We start from the raw sequence: 21,312 nt of genomic DNA on the forward strand, positions 1-21,312 counted from the left end.
TTGGGAAGTTTCTTCTAGAATATTTTTGACTAAAATGCCTTGTGTTTAAAAATTTTAAGTAATTCTAGATGGTGGTTATAAAATCTTTAGATTGAGTATTTAAAGTCATTTTTAATTGCTTGTATACTGTAAAAACTCAAGACAACTTTGAAATTGGTAGAGGTGTAAGATTTGATGACGATGCCTTAGTTATACTTCAAATAGATCATTTAGAGTTAATGACTACAGCTTGTCAAGCAAAATCCCTTGGATAAAGTATCTGATTAATTTAGGCAGTTTTCTGGTTTGCAAACTTTTGGGAAATAATTGCTTTATGTGAATACAGTTGCCTTGCCCATGGGACAGCTGTTGATGTCATTGTTTGATACAGAAAGATCTTTCGTGTATCAGTTTGAAACTGTAGGGTCTAATGACAAAGACTTTCTACCACAGGATTATTGACAGGCCTGGTTAATACAATGCCATATCTAAGTTATACAAGGCAACTAAATTCACATAAAATGATTTGCCAAAGATGCAATATTTAAACACTCATGTTTTGTTTCTTAGGCAACAATTTCATTTGAAGATTCACAGAAATAAATTTAGATATGGGAAATGTTTATGGTAAAAAGTTTGGAATACTGGCATCCATCATGATTTTCCTCTTCCTGACAAATGCTTTTTCATACTTCTTATTTCTTCATCTTCTCAACAAAATGCTTGATTAGGAAAGCTGCTACAGAATATTTCAGAAGTGGGGAATGAAAGAGGATGATGAGTCTGAAAGAAGCTATTCATACATGTGGTGGAAAAGTCATGCCTCTCTTTAACTTCAGCACAGCAAATGACAGTAATTTTTTTATCTGTCATTTCACACTGACCAGTCCAAGAGAGTACTACCAGATACTTTTATTGAATGCTAAACCATATTTGTTGAATGTAGTTCATCCTTCTGTCAGTCTCTTCATATGCTTTCATGTCTGTAAAATACATGCAGCTCTCTCTAGAATTCATCTACCTGGATATAATATTTATGGTCCCTTGTTGTACTCTAACTGCAGATTTTCAGTACGAATAAGAAAGTTCCCACTTTTTTTAGCTTCCAATGCTGCAACCTGCTGTTTAAAGTCTATAGTCAAGGTTTTTCCAGGCTCAGACATCTATCATAATAGAAATATTGCCAGACAAGTTTAATTAGTACATTTAGGTAATTAGAGTATTATAGAAACATATGTGTATTTAGAGGTTATCTCTTATCCATACCTAGTGCCAAAGCTAACCTTTGGCATTTTGGAGCTTATTTGAGATGAGTGAAAAATTTTTTAATGATCAGTACAGATAATCAGTGGTTGTTTACAGCTTAATAAACACCCATTCAGCTAGTAAAGGTCAAGGTCTTTTTTGGTTCAGACACATAGCAGTCTTTCCAATATCTTTTGTCCTTACAGAAGGATTATTCAATTGCTCTTTTAAAAAATTAGTTTTCATGCCACATATTATATTATCTCTGAAAAGTGACAGTTATTTATAACTGCCTTCAATAAAATAAAGTCTATTCTTAGTGCAGTTCCTTATACCAGTGGCCTTTCCATGCTAATATTTTCTGCTTTTTGAGCTGAACTAGTGACTTCACCCCAGTTTAGCAGACTAAAAGCAGTTGCATGGCATTAGTATTGATGTGACATAATGCAGAACACCACCACTGAACACTTTAATTCATTGTTAGTGGGCCATGTTGATGTTTGAAAGAGGTGATTCAGTTCCTCAAAATATAAACTCCGTATCAAGCTCAGCCTACAGATGTTTTGGGTGTTATCTGTGAAGTCTACAGTTCACTCATGTGTCTGGCCAGCTCACTCCATCCCACACCTCTGTAAAGCAGTGCCGTACACGTTCTCTCACTTTGCAGTGCCTGGTGGCAGGCACAGCTGGGGTCAGTGTCATCTGTGTGCTGTCTGGATGCCAGTGGCTCTGGCAGCCACCAGCAGGAGAGGGTCGGTGGCGTTGCATCTTCAACTAATTTAATTTGACTTGTCTGGAGCAAGGTAGCATGGAGTGCAGAAACATTATCTAAGAAATGGAAGTGTTTTAAGGCTAGGTTGGATGAGGCTTTGGCCAATGTGGTCTAGTGGAGGGTGTCCCTGCTTGTGGCAAGGGGGTTGGAACTAGATGACCTTTAAGGTCCCTTCCAACCCAAACCATTCTGTGATTCTATGAAATTACTTAAAATAACTTTTCATACCTTACTTCTGTTATTCACATGCATTTTCTTATTCTCTCTTAAGCTGCCAGCTAATCTATCAGTGTGAAGTCCTACTGGCTGCACAATGCTTCCATCCCTTCATGATATTGCCTTATCATATTGCCAGTAATGAGTTGAATCTCTCTCAAAGTCCCACTGCCTGCATTGACCAGCTTTCCACTGACTACAACTGGAACTCAGCCAACCTGTTTCCATGTAGACACCTAAGTTTAGGAGTGATCATATGCAGCTGAATCAAATCCTTAACCTGTTAAAGTCTTTGTGATACACCTCGCAATCAGTCCTTATCTTTAATAACTTCTTTAATACACAAGCAAACTTTGTCACTTTTTATTTTTACCCTTTTTTCAAGTCATGTACGAATATGTCGAACAACCTATATCCTGCACAGAATGGAGCTCAGCATGGCATTGACTAAAACCAGTTTTTGCTATTAAGCAAACTTTAGAAAAAGTTTTCTCTATTTGGATTTCTGCAATAACATCTCAAAAACATCTAAATAGTTTTATTACCGTATATACAAACCTTTTCCATAAAGAGTCTGAGGCATTTACAATGTCAAATTGAAACTCCACTTCTATAAAAATAAAAATACATGTTAACTCAAATGATTATTAATTTACCTGACTAAATATATTTCCATTTAACCAAATGCTGAACTTGCATGTTAACAGTAAACCTGCAACACAGTATAAAACATAATAACTATAAGAGAAAAACATTAAAGAGTAACAGGACGTTTCACTCACAGTTAGGAGTTGGGAACTGGCTATTTTCACTGTGTATCTCCTGTCTTCTGAAGCAGTCATCTTGGTCCTGTTCCCCAGCATGTCCTGAGCAAAGGGGAACAGGATACTTCTGTTTGTTTTCTGGCTTGCTGACTTTCTATTGCCCATTGGCAATGTTTCAATAGAGAGATGTTAAATTTACAAAAGAAAAAAATCTATTGTTAAAGCCAACTTCTACATTATTTTCTCTCTCTCAGTAACTTAAAAATACCAAGAGAAAAATACCATTCACAGCTGTGCTTTATATTTTCTTAGATGTTTGCTTCACTTTAAGACATTCTTAGCTTCATCAGCCACCACATATTATCTGCATTGTAACATAAACCAAAAACTTGAGTCAAAATGTACCTTATACCTCATTCAGCTATAAAACAGTTAAAGAAAACTACACAAGCCCCACTGGAAAAAAAATTGTAATTCTTTTAAGTTATCACACAATTAATTGATTGCTTTTGCAGAACATCAATTTATATATAACTCTAGGTTTAAGGTAGAGACACTGAACTCTTATCAAACTGCAGTTTATAGGAGCAAAGAACTCAGATTTTGTATTCTTTGTCTCATTAAGAATGCAAGGATGGCCCACAATACGGTTTTGCTGGCTGATGCAACCATTTCCCAAAACCCAAAAGACAGTATTTCAGAGAAAGACTAAAATTACCAGAAACAGAAAGTCAGCAAAGACAAAAGCCATGCCACTCTTGCTTCTGCTCCAGTAAGATCCCATATGCCTGCCTAGATGGCCAGGAATTGGCTAGATGGCTGGTTAATAGGTGGTTTGGGGATTAAATCAGTTGTGTTTGCTTTGGCTTTTGCTTGGTTTGCTTCTCGAAGATCACATTGAAATTATTACAGGAAGCCATAGGCTTTCAAAAGGGGACACAGGACATAAAGTCAGTATTCTCTATTAACAGAAACAAAATATTTACTTGCTCTTAAATACAATATATTCTATCATAAGCAGTAGTGTCCAGAAACATTATCCAGTGAGAATCCCATCTCTCTTCCAACGTTCCAAGTAACCCATTTTCTGGCATTTTCATATTAGGTTCTACATATCTCTTAACTGCATTGGTTAATAGAGTAAAATAGCATTCTGACTGGCTACTGCATTCACTTTTGTTGGATTTATTTATTACCACGTATATTGTGTGGTTGCGTTTTTGTTAGATGACAGCTTTGCCCTTCAATAGCAATAAAAACCAGGGAAAATGCAAATATTCTAACACAAAAGGAGTTCATGCATCTTGATTTACTTTCTAAAAAGGAAATAGAAACACCATGATTTTTCTGGAAAACAGAGTTCTAAGAATGAATATAATGCCCTTTATTTTGGTCAAACACAAAGCCCTAAGGTTCTGCTGCTTACATTCGTGCAAAGCTAAAGTACCTCATTGGGGTCAACAATATAAAATGTGCACATCTACTTTCCCCTAGTATTCTTGGTGTTAGATAAAAAATGAATTCTCAACATGCATATGTCAATTTATTCAAAATAGTAGGAATTATCTTGTCTTTTTTCACTAATTTATTAAAAAATAACTAATATTTATTTTAAAAAATAAACCACCCAACAACCTATTCTATAGAATAGCAGTAAGCTTCCATAAGAATGTTATTCAAGGTAGTTTTGAAAATGTGTTTGTTAGTGAGGGGAATAATAGTGACTATTTGCAAATTTCAGTGGGCAATTTAGAAACAGAATGTTATGGTTACAGATTATAAAATTGGGACATAAAATCAGGAAGTGGGCATGACCTGTGTCCCACTCATAAAGAAGTGATGAACAGGGAGTACTTATGGTTATCATTTCAGAAGTGTCATTGAGTTTGTTTGTTTAAACTCTTAGACCAGTTACTAGAAATAAAGTACACATTTCTAGAAACCATGATATATTCATGGAAAGACTGAAAACAGCACATTCTTAAAAGCCACTGCTGTAGTAAGACCCTCTCTGGAACATTTCATATGCATATTTTGAATTAGAGTCTAAAGTTGTATGAACAAATGTGTGTTCCAACTTTTAAGAAAACAGTTAAGCTTGAATATTGGTATTCAAAGCAGTTATTCCCATAAAAACGTCTTGGGATAATCCCGTGAAAAATCCATCATTGCATATTTCCTTGAAAATGTGTCCCAGAATGAACTGCTGAGGGATGTTGCTTCTTTTCTGGTGACTTGTAAATTCTTTCCTTACTTATGTGGAAAGTTAATCTTTCCCAGGAGACTGAAAAATCCACTTCCCCAGTAAAGAAGTGTAGTTCCTAGGTACCTCAACTAACTTAGAAATACAAAATGTCAGTAATACCTGTTAAAATATCTATGTCTGCTTGCATTGTTGTTGCCAATGTTTACTTTAACGATAAAATCATTATATTTGAAAGATTTTTTTTTACCATAGTTTAATCATTATTGCATTATAGACTGAAATACAGAGTCTGTGTTCCTTACAGTATTTATGTGCTTTCATAAAAGTAAAGAAATTATTCATATTGGCACTAACTGGTACTTATCATGACATAACAAACTATTTTGGGGACGTAGATTGTTAAGTATGTTCCAAGCTTAAAATTGTACAGTTTTAATATGTAAAAATATTAAGCTCAGATCGAGTGTAATTTTCCTTCCCATGGCTCCAGCTGATATCAGATGCCACCTGAAGGAAAAGCCCAGTAGGGAGAGAAAAAATGAATTTGAGCAGAGTGTTCGACAAAGAAAATAATTACAAAGAAGCTACTTTGAAAAGCAGACTTTTCCTTCTACACGTAGAGATACTGATATTATTGCCAGCACTTTATGGTTTTAATAAATTCCAATTAGCTGTAGCACCAAGACCATAGAAGATAAAAGCCAGGCTTACTAATAGCCATATGAAGTTTGAAATACAGAGTCTTTAAAATAGATTGAATAGTTTAAGTTTCCAAGTTTTACATGTTGTCTGGTAGAAGGTGGAGTTTCTTTCTCCATTAATATTCAGGCATTCTCTGCTATTGGTGAGAAAGCATTCAACAGAACAAAGTTTTTGTACTACCCTACATGGTTTTTATCCTAAGGACTGTTTACACTGCCTACACTGGTACTTGCTAGTAGAGCTCCTGCAAAGCAGATTACATGACACCAGTCATTGGAAAGGAAACTGTGTAGTGTTTTTATCACGGTTAAAAAAAGAGCTTTTGGAAAAACATTAACTTCAGTAGGACTCCCATCTGCATTCACATATATTAGCATATATTAGCATAACTCTATCATGTGGGTGAACTTGCAAAGGAGTGAATGATTTGCGATAAGAAGCATCCCTCAGAGTTACTGTCCTTGGGAAGTTCCGTCAGGGGCTGTCAGAAATAGAAACGAAACACAATATCCGGTTGGATGACAGGACAGAAAATTTGGAAGACATTTTCCAAACACAACAAAGGGGGTTGGTTTATTGTTTCAGCTGAGATGAGCCTGTATTTATCGAACATTGTTTTTCGGAGTAGAACAAGTTCCTACACCATTTCAGAGGTTTAGTTTTGACAAATGAAACCAACGTGCTTAGTGGCGTTTGCTGTGCCCAGAGTGGTCTACTTACACATAGTGATGCTGCATGCTGCTGAATTAGTTATTTTTTTTATCTGATAGATTTTTTTTAATATATTTTCAATTTGCATATCTTTGGCATTCATTCTGTGGGGTGTGCTAATACATCATGGCACAACAGAGATCCCAGGCTGCCTTCTCCATGAAAGAAAGGAGGACTGTGAATTTGAACAGCTAATATTTAGCATACTGCCTGGCCTTACAGCAGCCTGCACCTATTTCTTTCTCACTGAGGCACCTCTTCCTTGAAGCGGGGAAGTCCATCCCTAACTAGACTGTCCCTGAAGCTACATGGAGCTGTATCTGTTAATGTTGCTTGTCAAGTGGAGAGCTATTGAAGTAGGAGTTGGTGGTGAGGTAAGGGAGCCTACAGATGAAAGGCAAAGCTTCTTGGGCACCTGGCTGCTGTGCTTGGCTTACTGTTCTTCCAAACCCATGCTTTGTGCATCTTGAGCAGTGATGTAAAACTGGCAGACATATCTCTGTCCTTGAGGGAGTGTGGAAATTTGCTTGCAAAACTTTCTAGTGAAACCATAATACAATAGTTTTACTGGTTTAGCTCCCATGGGGATGATTTTGCCCTGGAAGCAGAGCACACCATGGGGCTGGGTGTGTGTAACTACAGCACTGTGGCTTTGCTGATACCATTCTGCCAGCGCACTTCTACATACCGATGCACAGTCTGAAGCTGAACTTCCACTGATGCTTAGATGCTTGTGACCTGTTGGCGATGAAATTCAGTAGTCTAAATTACTACCATTGGAAATGAAATGGAAGCTTCTAAGTCGCTAAAACCCTCCTGAAAAGGTTGTTTTTAGTATGTATTATTTTCTAAAAAAAAAATAGCATAAAACATTTCCTTACATCTTTTGCCTACTTATCTTCTAAACAGAATTAGCTTTAACAAGCCCTGACATTCAGCTGTTGGCTTAAAGAACAACAGTACTTAAAACAGAGAGTTTGTAAAGAGAATTAAAGGGGAGAGAAGTACGAGCTTTGGTTGTATTATTCTTGGCCTTCCCTAAATTTCCTGCTGATGGGAAATACTTAATAAAAATTATTTTTGATTTTTAAAGGACAGTTTGTTCGATGTCAAATTAATCCCATGGAGGAACTGGAAGTCTAGAAGATGGGCCATTTGAGGAATTTTTGTTGTTGTTGTTGTTGTTGTTTGATCAGTTTCAAAACACGGGACGAAACAGCTATGAACAAAAAGGGTCAATGTCTAATTCGCTTTATATCATAGAATCATAGATTCATAGAATGGTTTGGGTTGGAAGGGACCTTAAAGATCATCTAGTTCCAACCCCCCTGCTGCGGGCAGGGACACCCTCCACTAGACCAGGTTGCCCCATCCAACCTGGCCTTAAACACTTCCAGGGAGGGGGCATCCACAACTTCTCTGGGCAACCTGTCCCAGTGCCTCACCACTCTAACAGTGAAGAATTTCTTTCTAACATCCAATCTAAATCGACCCTCCTTCAGCTTAAACCCATTACCCCTTGTCCTGTCACTACACTCCTTGATAAACAGTCCGTCACCATCTTTCCTGTAGGCCCCTTCAGATACTGGTAAGCCGCAATTAGATCTCCCTGGAGCCGCCTTTTCTCCAGGCTGAACAACCCCAACTCTCTCAGGCTGTCCTCCTAAGAAAGGTGCTCCAGCCCTCTGATCAGCTTTGTGTCCCTCCTCTGGACTCTCTCCAACAGCTCCATGTCTTTCCTGTACTGGGGCCCCCAGAGCTGGACGCAGTACTCCAGGTGGGGTCTCACAAGAGCGGAGTAGAGAGGCAGGATCACCTCCCTCGACCTGCTGGTCACACTTGTTTTGATGCAGCCCAGGACACAGTTGGCTTTCTGGGCTGCAAGCACACACTGCCGGCTCATGTTGAGCTTCTCATCAATCAATACCCCCAGGTCCTTCTCCTTGGGGCTGCTTTCAATCCATTCCTCGCCCAGCCTATAGTCGTGCTTGGGATTGCTCCGACCCACGTGCAGGACCTTGCACTTGGCCTTGTTGAACTTCATGCGGTTCACACGGGCCCACCTCTCTAGCCTGTCAAGGTTCCTCTGGATGGCATCCCTTCCCTCCAGCATGTCGACCACACCACACAGCTTGGTGTCATTGGCAAACTTACTGAGGGTGCACTTGATCCCACTGTCCATGTCACCGACAAAGATGTTGAACAGTGCTGGTCCCAATACCAGCCCCTGAGGAACACCACTCGTCACCGTTCTCCACTTGGACATTGAGCCGTTGACCACAACTCTTTGAGTGCAACCATCCAGCCAATTCCTTATCCACCGAGTGGTCCATCCATCGAATCCATGTCTCTCCAATTTAGAGACAAGGATGTCATGTGGGACAGTGTCAAATGCCTTGCACGAGTCCAGGTAGATGACATCAGTTGCCCTTCCCTTATCCACCGATGCTGTAACCCCATCACAGAAGGCCACCAAGTTTGTCATTGCCCCTAGTGAAGCCATGTTGGCTGTCACCAATCACCTCCTTATCTTCCATGTGCCTGAGCATAGTCTCCAGGAGGGTCTACTCCATAATCTTGGCAGGCACGGAGGTGAGACTGACTGGCCTGTAGTTCCCTTGGTCTTCCTTTTTACCCTTCTTAAAAATGGGGGTTATGTTCCCCCTCTTCCAGTTGGCGGGAACTTTGCCAGACTGCCAGGACTTCTCAGATATGATGGTGAGTGGCCTGGCCACTTCATCCGCCAGTTCCCTCAAGACCTGCAGATGCATGTCATCAGGTCCCATGGACTTGTGCACCTTCAAGTTCCTTAGATATTCTCGAACCTGATCTTCTCCTACAGTGGGCGGTTCTGCATTCTCCCAGTCCCTGCCTTCTGCAACCTGGGCAGTGTGGCTCAAGCATTTGCCAGTGAAGACTGATGCAAAGAAGTCATTGAGCACCTCAGCTTTCTCCATATCCTGGGTAACCAGGTCACCCGTTTCATTCTGGAGGGGACCCACATTTTCCCTCATCCTCCTTTTATCACTGACATACCTATAGAAGCTTTTCTTGTTGTCCTTGACATCCCTGGCCAGACTAATTTCTATCAGGGCTTTGGCTTTCCTAACCTGATCCCTGGCTGCTCAGACAGTTTCTCTGTTTTCATAGCCTTAAAAATTGCATCATTTATTATAATCTGGATGCACATCAACTTACTTGTGACTCTGGTCCAAAGGCTTCATGAAAATATTATTAGGAAACCCAAACAATAAGGTCTGCCTAGGAATACAGTAAACTTCTTTGCTGTATTCTGTATTTTGGCAACAGCTACATGCACAGAATCCACATAAAAGCAATGTCAATGTTGCTAATACCCTGTTGGTGTGCTCTGTGGAGATACATATGCTATTCTGACGAGTTGTACCAGCTTTCTCTGATTTTTCTCTGCCTTTTAAGACTTATCTCCTATTGATGCCATATTAATTTGTTAGATTATGAAGGTGTGCTATAAAATCTTGTATTTTGAATAAGCAGTACATTTCATAGCTGCTCGTCAAATTATCACATTGTCCTGTAAGGGAATTAATTTAATACTAGGCATCAAGTTCCACTTTATTCTAGGTTTAAAGCTACAGTAGTAGCACTCCAAGTGCATAGTTATCAAAAATTAAGCTTCAAGGATAATCTGTTTATTTACTTTGACTGTATATTCCCATTCCTGCATCTGAGCTCCATTCTGTGGCAGATGACAAACTGGTAGATTTCTGGAGAAGCGTCTGGCTTTGAAGTAATTTTTTACACTTCCATTAATGTCTCAAGTGCAAAAATCTCATTGAAAGGTTTCCAAACTCAGCATATAAAATTTCTTGATACATTCAAAATTTCAACCCCCCAAATACAACTACCTCCCTAGAAAATAAACACATTTTGATAAAAAGCCTTCTTATTAATTGTGTGGCTACGTTGGCTTTGTTAGAAACATATTAAACACACAACAGAATTAGAAATTGCAAAGATAGCAATAGGAACACCAGTCATGATATGCAGTTGAGTGCAATGTTTAAAGCATAAACACTGCTTAATTTCCAAATGCCCGTCTTTCTAGCAAGACAAAAGCTGAGGGAGCACCAAATTATTGGGTAATGACCAAAGATATTACAAGAATAAATGTGTTTTTTATATTTCCTGATGCGTATGAAAGAATGGCTTTATAATATTATTATCTATCCCAGAAACTTTTATGGCCAGGATATTGACCCTACTCGTAATCTAAACATTTATTTTTAATACAGATTGGGTGTTTTTTTGGTTTTTTGTTGATTTATTTTTTTTACTTTAAAAACATGTATCTATAGCCCTAAATGAGCCTGTGGAAAGACACCCTGATGGAATTTGTTTGAGGTCCCATTTGCATTAATAGTTTCTTTCCATTTTTTTTTTTCGTTTAGGGAGAGCAAGGCCCTTTAGGTCCCTATGGTCCTCCAGGACTCCCTGGTGTTGGAGAGCCAGGACCCAAGGTAACTCTCAGTAATATGTCTCTTGAAGTGCTAACTGTGGGCAGTCATTTTTTGGATTAAAGTTCTCACCTGTTTTATCAAACTCAAACTCTTATCGTCTAAATGTAAAATTGATACAACATTGACAGGTTTTTGTATTTGCATAGGGTGGAGATAACAAACCTGCCTTTCCAGCAACTTTTTATTATGATCCCATTGCTATAATAGAAGTCAGAAATAATGCCATTTAAATGGGGATTAAATATGTGAGATAGTTTTCAAGCACTAGCAGATGCTTACACTAATGAGTAAACCATACTTGAAGGCATAGAAATACATCTCAGTCACAGTGATACACAGTCAAGTGACAGATTTGCCTTGTTATTTCTTCACTTGGGAACAGATATTCTACCAGGTTATACAATTCTCTTCTGTCATGCAGCATTTAATTCCTCCATCTTATTTTATTGCAAAAGAATAGAAGGTAGTCTTGCTGATTTGGTAAAGTCATGTCTGCCTGTGCTGACCAGCCAAATCTCCTTTTGGAAAACTGCAAAAGCATCTATGTAGAAAGCATTGCTACTTAGTTAATGAGAGTTTTGTCAGAGACCTACAGCTCAGACTCAAACAAGAAATCTAAACTGGGCAAAACTAGATCTCACCCTAGTTCTTCTGGCGGCTAAGTCTTTGGTTTTGCTTTATGCCATTTTTTTCCTTAATTTTTGGAGCTAAGTGCCAGTGTCTAAAATACCTGCACTTTTTTTGCTTTTACTGCTCTAATTAATTTGTACATTCATTGAACTTCTGCATATTTTCTGTGCAGTGGGGCAGACCCCGGAACATAGAGAGGGTTTATATAGCTCAGAAACTAGTAATTTGTCTTGTAAAAGGAACAACACTGCGTCATTCCAGAAGGGAAAATACTTTATGGAAAAGGCATGTCACTCCCAGTCTCTGTACTGCTCTGGGGAGAGATAAAAATTCTCTGTGCTCTTATCTTTGAATCACATAGTACTCAGTAAACTGGAGGAATTGTGAAGGTTATGACACCTTATAAATAGAAGATACAGAAACTGTGCAGCCCCTGGAGTTCCCATGCAATCCCATATTCCACTGAAGCAGGCTTCAATTTGAGTGCTTAGGCAGAGGCTATGGTGAGGATCCCTCACCCCTGAGCATTCCTGCTTCATGGTTGGGTTGTACTGCAGCCAAATTTAGCCTGACTTTGCTCCCTCATCCCTGTCATCTCTCAAGTCCTGCACTATTAAGCAGTTACCCCTATGCAAAGTGATAATACCCCTTTGCTGTTGGCATGAGGGCTGGAATGTGACCTAGAGTTCCAAGTATTAATCAAAAGGTACTTTCAAATGTTTCTAAATTGTTATTTATGCTTTTTTTACATGAGGAGATGTTACACATTTGGTTTCAGATCTTTCTGGAGACATCATTAAGTCATCTATACATAAATGTTATGCTTTTCAAAAACATTGAGTTGAATTAGGACTGAACTTTCTAATATTCTTTTTCCCAAGGGTGCTCAAGGTCAAGAAGGTAAAACTGGATTCCCAGGACCTCCTGGAATTGGTGAGCCAGGATTACCTGTAAGTGATATATGCATTGGAAGTGGGAATATAATAAAGTACATCTTCATGAGTGTAATTGATTGACAGCCGCTATATTGGTTTGTAGTGGTTTAACTCTGGCCAGCAACTAAGCCCCACGCAGCCGCTCGCTCACTCCCCCCACAGCAGGATGGGGGAGAGAATTGGAAGGGTAAAAGTGAGAAAATTCATGGGTTGAGATAAAGATGGTTTAATAGGTAAAGCAAAAGCCACGCGTGTGATCAAAGCAGAACAAGGAATTCATTCCCCACTTCCCATGGGCAGGCAGGTGTTCAGCCATCTCCAGGAAAACAGGGCTCCATCACGTGTAATGGTTACTTGGGAAGACAAACGCCGTTCCTCCAAACGTCCCCCTCTTCTGTCTTCTCCTCCCATGACATCAGATGGTATGGAATATCCCTGTGGTCAGTTGGGGTGGGGTGAGAAGCAGAAGAGGCCTTGGCTCTGTGTAAGCACTGCTCAGCAGTAACTGAAGCATCCCTGTGTTACCAACACTGTTTCCAGCACAAATCCAAAACACAGCCCCATACCAGCTACTATGAAGGAAATTAACTCTATCCCAGCCAAAACCAGCATGTGGCTACTGATTCCATGAATCACCTTGTGCCTAGTCTGGAGCAGCAGAAGTGTGTTCGGCTGTGCCAGCCCAGTATTGCGGCAATAATTGCATGTGGCTTGCCCACGTAGGAGAATAAAGCCATGTCTAAACAAATTTTGCAGAAATAAAAAATTACTTGGTCCATGTGAGCAGGATTGCAGTATCCAGTTATCAGAAAGACATGGAATTGTATATAAATAGCTGTACCCCTACTTGTTTGAGTTGAGGATAATCTAAAAATCGTCTAAAATAAAATTTTAAGAAGATGATGAAAATCCAGGAGCTGAGACATTCCTCAACTCCAGTGTGTAATTTCAATTGCATGAAAAACAAAGACCCAAATTATATGCTTTTAATTAGATCTTTATCTTCTGAATTACAGAACTTCAGCAAGCTTTTTGTAACATTGAGTTAGTGCTCACTGGCTGCTTTTTCTTCCTGAAATGTATAAAATGTATGGTTTTCTTGTGTATTTCATTAAAAATCTCAAAGAGATTCTTAATTAAGAAGCCGTGAATGTGGATGGTTGTTAGATTAATTCTAACAGTATTTTTGAAAGTCGCTCTGTGGCTGTAAAAGAGTATTTTTCTCACACAAAAATGTAGAAACTTTTTTGTTTAATCAAGATCATCGTTAAAACCTCTTTGTTAGCTTTAAATAATGAAAGCTGAATTTTGTGGAAGAACAGAAAGTATTACAAAAATAATTATTTCTGTACTTGTTTAAAACAAAATTGTCTTTCTCTAATTTTGTATGTTTAGCCTGCCATTTTTTATGAAAAAACCCCACCTGTGTTCACATTAATGATTTGCATTATGAAAATCATAAATTTATATGAAATTATAGGGAATAAATTTCACAGTGTTAAATGTATTTATCATAAATACAATGTCATAAGAGTTGCAATAACCTATACTAGCAAGTTAAACAAAATGTCAATAAAAAATGGAATCGCTGATATAGTCTGAATATATTTTCCTTTCCTTACAGGGACCACGTGGCCCTGATGGTCTGCCAGGTGAGAAAGGTGTACCAGGAGAGGGCATTCAAGGCCAAAAGGTAGTTTTGTGGAATTTTTTTTTTTTTAAGTTGTGGGCCAAATTTGCAGTACTGCCTAAGTTATTTAAGATCACTGATCATTCCAGTGGTATAAAATGTTAGCTGATGGATCTTGGTTTTCTGAATCACTGTGCTCTCTGAATATCCCTCCGAGTTCAGAAACTCCATGAAGATAATTACAAAAAAGTTGTTCAGTCCCTCTAACAGTAGTAAGTTAATGATTCTCTTTCTTATTTATGTGTTTAATATTTTTGGTGGCATTGAGATAAATTGTCTTCTGAAAGACTACTTAGCTATTTATGTTCTGTATTGGAAGAAAACATTCAGGAACTGTTTTCATTCTGTCTTACCATTTTGGGAAGCTAAAAGATGGGTTGTATGAGTCTCTATGGACAGTTATCTCATTAAGGGCACTTGCCAGGTTAATACATGTGAACATTCCTTTTTAAAAAAATAAGTACAAGCAAGCAAAGATTTATTATTAAATCACAACTGGGCTTCCCATCAAAATGTATCCCTCTTTTTTAGTGGCTTCAAGATTCTCTAGAGCCTTGAACTACTAAGCAAAGAAGATTTTTCTTCCTTTTATGGAAAAGATGTTAGTTGTGTCCTTGCACCAGGTTCTGAACTGCTCTGACTAATAAACATATCACTGCATTTTCAAAATGTGGCTTCCTTCTTCCTAGTATTTCATTTTCTCATTCTGAAGTTCTGTGTTCAACAACACAATGAATGCAGATGAAGCATGTTATGAATTGTAATTGAATTGCTTTTCTCTAATACTGATAACTCCATTGACTATTTTTCTTGTTTCTTTGTGAAGGAATACTTTTTTCCTCATTATCTACATTGTAATAACCAGTTTGTCTAGGATGGTGTTCTTTATAAGTTCCCAAATACGGTTACAAAACTGTCATGTATTTCTAGGGTGAAAAAGGCTCTGAAGGTGTAGCTGGTCCTCCTGGACTGCCTGGTCAACAAATCAAAGGTGACAAGGTGAGGCACAGAGTGTTTTTCTAATTGTATCTATAGTTAATTATATTTATAGTTAAATTAATGATGAATTATTAACACAATATCACAACAAAACAAAAATATCTTGTACCTGGAATCTGAGGAGCTATGCTACACCATTTCATGCAGTTCCATAGGCTGTACTCATCTATACAAGCAGCTGAGCCTGTTAATGTTAACTGAGAGCACTAAGGGCTGTATTCAATACAGCTGGGAGTATGAGGGAAGAAATTGACTTTTTTCCTCCAAAATTTATTTCAGCAATATTGTATTATTTAAAATATTTTAAATTTTATTTAAATATTTCAAAAAAATGTAGAAAACCCTTTGAGTCATCTAATCTAATGGACCTGGAACAGGCAAAGGGACACTCTAGCTTTTGAAATTAGGTAGCTTTTTGGTGCCCAGTTCCCCAAAGAGAGATCCACACCAATTTTAAGTTCTTAGGCCTGATGAGATTCTGGCCTGTATCTTGTGCATTCCCAGAGAGTGGCTGATGCAGCACACCCAGATGTCCATTAGAGCAGAGGCAGTGATTCCAGATCTTCATTCTCTTGATTTAGTGCCATAACCATCCTCCTACTCCCCGTTGTTTTCCTTCCTTCCTGTCCCCACAAATCCTGCTCTTCTTGTTGCCCCACACTCAGCTTCAGTGAGAGGGGAGGACAGCACTGCCATCCAAAGTCATTCACAGCTTAGTCAGCCCGGAGTGCTTTACAGATGTGGGAAGTTTAACGTGAACTCACTCACTCATCTCACTGTCCAGTCAAATGACTCTCCAACATCTTCAGAGCAACCTAGGTGGTGTGGTGTGGTCTGATTTGGCCCGTGTGTGAGAGATGTGCTTGGTGAGCACCCGCCAGAGCATCTTGCTCGAGGCTTTAGTTAGAGGAAGGTTGTTTATCTGCACAGGAATGAGTCGTCTTGCTCCCATGTCTGTATAGGAAAAATGCAGCGATGGCCAGGACAGTAAGAGTTTTGGACCATTTCAGTAAATAAGTTTTTCTGGCATAAGTGAGCATGGTTTTTGTTTTCTAGGGACTGGTGTCACACATCCTTGACACCTTCATGGGTCTGTGCCGCTTCCAATACCCACATGACCTCCTCATATTCCTCTATTCCCATAGTTCCCTCTGCCATAATTCCTCTATTCCCTCCCCAGGTGCTGTATAATACCATTACAATACCCCGTGACAAAGATTTTTAAAAGATACTCTCTAGCTGTTCTATTTATGCTTGCAAGTTTTTCTTCTGAGTGTTGTGCAAGAAACTCTGTATATTTCCATACAATAAAATACTTAAAATTAATCTCAGCATGCAACGATAAGCTGTGGATCCTTCTAATAATAGAGTTACAGCTGTGATCATCTGATGTTATGAGATAGAGTTTGTAGATAGGAAGGAGTATTAATTTTATTAGATCAAGTGCTATAGGCAGTCTTCCAGGTATTCCAAACACATTTAACTTGAATAGAAGCAGCAAACTTCAAGGTAATACAGCCTGGGGACTATTGCTCTGGTTTTAGTTTAAATATGTTAATCAGCTAGCATGGACTATTGCAATTTAGCTCTTGGGAATACTTTTTGTATAGGGTGAACAAGGCCAAGTAGGACCACAGGGCCCAGCAGGACCACCAGGAATAGGCAATCCAGGAAGCCAGGTAAGTCTATATTTTGGACACGTAATGAGCATTTGTATGTAGTTTTCATTTTATGCTTTATCAGAGCTCTCATTTTGATGTGAAGACATTAAAAATCTCACAGTGATTTTTCATTTTAAAAAGTATCAAACTAGTCTTTAGGCAAAGCTTGTAAATATAAGTGATTCCAACTGATTTCAATGGTCTTAGAATCAAGCAAACAGAAATTTGGTCTAATCTGCATAATAATTTGCATAGGAGATAAATCAGATGTGTTGCTTGGATGATGACATATTATAGATAAAAGTTTCACGTGATAAGAATCCACTAATTCTGTATTTCAAGCCCTTTGAAGCTTGAATGCAGCCTTTAGCAGTTGGATACAGAAAAAATGAAACATCCCAAAAGATCTTTTGGTCTTTTTTGGAAAGAAGATAAGAGTTTGTGCTTCTACCATACTATCCCAATGACTCAAGGCTTAGATGCAGGTATTGAGACACTTCCCATTTATTTTCTCCCTAAACAGTCATTGTCATTACACTTGGATATGTCAATGAAATCCACAGGATAGTGACAAAGGAAAAATAAAATTAAGATCTCAGAACTAAGTCTGAGGACAGGCAAGTAAAATGTTTTCTTTTAAAAATAAGATAAAATCATTATAAACTGGAAGATGGACACATGGTGAATTTCAGATGTTGAAGAGTGTAATGCACTAACTAATTTATTTTGCTTTGTAGGGTTTACAGGGTCCACAAGGAAACCCTGGGCCAAAAGGATCTAAAGGTTTTGGTCTGCCAGGTCCAAAGGTAATGATTCTCACGTTATTTTTTAAAAATAGCACGAGCAAGAAACAAGCTTTGTTTCTTGCTTTCAAGAAACACTTTCAAGAGTGTGTTTGATGAGATGGAAATGTAACTCTTCATTGGAGATAACAATTCACTTTTGAATCTTTGAGGGAAACCACCCAAGTTATCAAGGTGTTCCCCAAATAGAGCATGCAGCTTCTGCTTAGCATCAGCCCTTAACCTTTGCGAATGTGGATCTTAGGTTCTAAATGAACACAAATATCTAAACAAAGTATCTTTCAGACATGTTTATATCAAGTGAGTTTGGTGCCACGTACACACTGTGTTCAAGTAAAGCATTTTACTTAGTTGTAAACCACTGATGGTTTTGAGACTTAAGGCTAGTCCCACCATGCCTTCAGCCTGTTCTTCAGCCTTCTATGGTCATCATGAGAAAGAACCAAAACCAAAGCTAGAAAGAAACATTAGGAGAGAAGAAATGGCTTAAGTGTACTTACTAGCTGACACTACACCACAGAAGGAGGGAAAGTAGGAAGGGGACAGGAAAATGGAGTAAATTAATTACTGCTGTCAAAGCCCAAGCCTCTAGTGATAAAGTGTCAGGTGAGCACCTAAGAGGAGAAAAAGGGAACTGCTGAGATACTAAGGAGAGCAAGTGGAATGAACTGATGAACTGTAAAGCAGAAATGTGGTTGTTTTTTTTTTTTTTTACAAAAGGAAGACGTTAGTCACTATAGCAGAAGCAGGGAGAAATACAGTCATTTTCTTCTGGGCATTACTTTGACATGTAAGTAGCAGTTAGAGCAGCAATGTTTAACACTAATGTGGGGAAGAATAGGTAGCTGTGAAACATGTTATGCATGAGGACAAATTCCCTAGTGTGAAAAAAGTATTTTAAAAAGCAAAATTGAAAAAAAATGGAATTCCTATTTCTTTAACTGTTTTAGAACTACTGGAGGTAAGAATTGTGAGGGTGAAACTTTCTCTTAATCAGAAGTTCTGATTTTTCTTTATTTGGACTCAATTTTCAGTTGGTGACCAAAGAGGTTTTGATATAGTGGTATAAAGTAAAAAATAAAATGTATTAAAACAAAAAAGGAGAAGGTTGGAATGATTCACTTAGACTTTCTGCCCACTGCAATGTTAAATAAAACAGATGCAGTCCGACAATTCTTGGGATTTTTAAAGAACAGAATTTTCCAGTTGAAAACTGCTTGGCTGAAAACTTGACCACTTTTAATCATAGAATATCTCAAGTTGGAAGGGACCCATAAGGATCATCAAGTCCACTTCTATGTGTAAAGCAGTTAGTAAAATAGTGCAAGTAATGAATGAAGCTAAATTGTGTTCCTCTGTTAAACAAAAGACTTTTTGTTACTAGGGTCAACCAGGTGAACCTGGACAAAAAGGAGAACCTGGACTTCCTGGAATTGGTGTACGAGGACTTAAAGTGAGCCTATTTTTATTTTTAACTGATTCTTACAGGGTCTTCTAATTCTTTCACTAGTTGCTGATAAACTAAGTATAAGATTTGTTGGTATAAATTGATTATGATCAATATAAGAAGGAATTTCAGTGACACTCACTTAACTTCACAATTTTAGCTTTTAAACTCAAAATGAGTTACACTTTATGAGTTTAACTAGAGCTCCCACCCTCTTTCCTAAAATCGTTACTGCAGCATAACTGGAACAGTTTTCCCCCATCTTTTCTAAGCTAGTGAGCTATTTTGAAGGCCTGTTAGAAATGTTGCTACCTCTGTTCCTCTGCAATCATTTGGAAACAGAAAAACCAGTCTGTGTACAGCAGTGGCCATACTGCCTACATGTTAGAAGAGTTGTTAAACGCTTAAAGCTTTGACTTCAGCTGCCGTTTTGAAGACTGTATATCATATCCTCAGCGATTTCAGTAGGGCTTCCAAAATCTTGGGTAAGATGACATACACGTCTTAGTTTTGGTGATTTTTCCCAGGATCACGTAAGGAGCTCTTGGCAGGACTAGTTCCTAGGGATAGTTTCAACTCTTGTGGCAAGTCTTAAAAGTAATGCCTAGACCAGTTTGTACAACCAGCGAGGTATTAACAACTCCAGTCAACAACTAGCTCCATTTAGGCATTTTTGACTGACCATTCGTTAAGTCCCAGGTGTTTGACTTTGCAAGTAAATTACATTCGTATCATATTGTTCTTTTGCACAGAATAACAAACAGCATTCAATCATGTTTCTACTCACTGAATAAATGTAAACTTATTTAATACAAAACCAAGATTTAAGAAGTAGGTGGGGAGCTTGGAAAGAAATTTAAAATACTTATTTTAGATTGTATGAGTAGAATTACTGGCTCTACAGAATATTTAACTTGCTGGGAATAACAACCTTTATTTGAGCAAAAATATTGTATATCATTAATGAATATTTTAACACACTGTTAGATTCATTTTACAGAATAAAGAGTATATTGAAGTACGCAGATATAATTATTTATTCTTCTCTAAGGGAGATATAGGTCTATCAGGACTCCCAGGAGAGAAGGGGGTGCAGGGAGATCCTGGGAAGTCAGGGACAAAGGTAAGGAAATCTATTTTACGCCACGTAAATCATGTAGACGAAAGAATAAACCGTTATTTTAGGTATGCAATGGCAGGGAGTTTGTCCTGGAGGAGGGCATGTGCCAGTACTTTTGCCAGGGAAAAGGGACTAGGCTAGTTGAGATGTTTCCAACAAACTTTACTAACAGTGGCTACCATCTGCAACTGATTTCAGCTGTGCTGCCTTTTTGTTGGCTATTGACTACTGTTAAATTTCACGATCTTCTTGGAGAACAGCTAGTTTGTGTCTTTAGCTGTTCCTTACAGCCTGGTCAGATTTTTCCTGACACCAAGAAGTCACGCTTAGATTGATGTGACTTAGGGCATCTAGCAGGGTGGTGAGCTGTGGCTGAAACCTGTCAGCCTGATACAGAACCCCTCACAAACAGCTGAAAACGGGGCTACTTGTGTCCAAGTGAAATTCTGAGATTTTAGGAGAAACTCTGCCACATTGGGAAAAAGAAGCATAAATTTAAAATGGTGGAAAGGAATTTAGAGGGGTTGCAAAACAGAGTGCCCAAAATAGTCAATTTAGAGTAAGTAAGTTAAATGGAGGCTTTTAATTTTACTCTTTCCAAATAGAATGACCTGCTGAGTGAGCAAAACTCAGCTCTTTGGCTGATTACTGAATTGCTGCTGAGAATCCAGGTGCCTCCAAACTCTTATGCTGTGCAGCTCTTAAATGAGGGTAACAGCTGGCCAACGTAGAATTGATGACACAAAAATGATTCAGAGTAAGCAAATCAGCATTTTTTGACTCTAGGTCTTTGATCAGAAAATATCTGAATAGCTGTAATAAACATCTATTAAGAATGCAGCTTCACTTTTTTTTCATCTACAAGACTAGTGCAAATACCAGTTTGACAAGCTACAGCCTGAGGCAGAAAGCCTTCCACTGTGGAAAAATATA

General features: G+C 38.3%; 1 protein-coding gene across 1 annotated transcript in view; it reads left to right on the forward strand.

Annotated features, from left to right (window-relative positions):
• The window catches only part of COL28A1 (collagen type XXVIII alpha 1 chain), a 67,875-nt gene that overhangs the window by 12,964 nt on the left and 33,599 nt on the right, over window positions 1–21,312 (forward strand). Inside the window, exons 11-18 of the mRNA XM_075746112.1 lie at window positions 11,026–11,094; window positions 12,606–12,674; window positions 14,284–14,352; window positions 15,280–15,348; window positions 16,959–17,027; window positions 17,747–17,815; window positions 19,197–19,265; window positions 20,311–20,382. Coding sequence (XP_075602227.1) covers window positions 11,026–11,094; window positions 12,606–12,674; window positions 14,284–14,352; window positions 15,280–15,348; window positions 16,959–17,027; window positions 17,747–17,815; window positions 19,197–19,265; window positions 20,311–20,382 — 555 coding nt within the window. The remainder of the gene's footprint in view (window positions 1–11,025; window positions 11,095–12,605; window positions 12,675–14,283; window positions 14,353–15,279; window positions 15,349–16,958; window positions 17,028–17,746; window positions 17,816–19,196; window positions 19,266–20,310; window positions 20,383–21,312) is intronic.

Source organism: Balearica regulorum, chromosome 2, assembly GCF_011004875.1.
Source record: "Balearica regulorum gibbericeps isolate bBalReg1 chromosome 2, bBalReg1.pri, whole genome shotgun sequence".
In the NCBI taxonomy this organism is placed as follows: Eukaryota; Metazoa; Chordata; class Aves; order Gruiformes; family Gruidae; genus Balearica; species Balearica regulorum.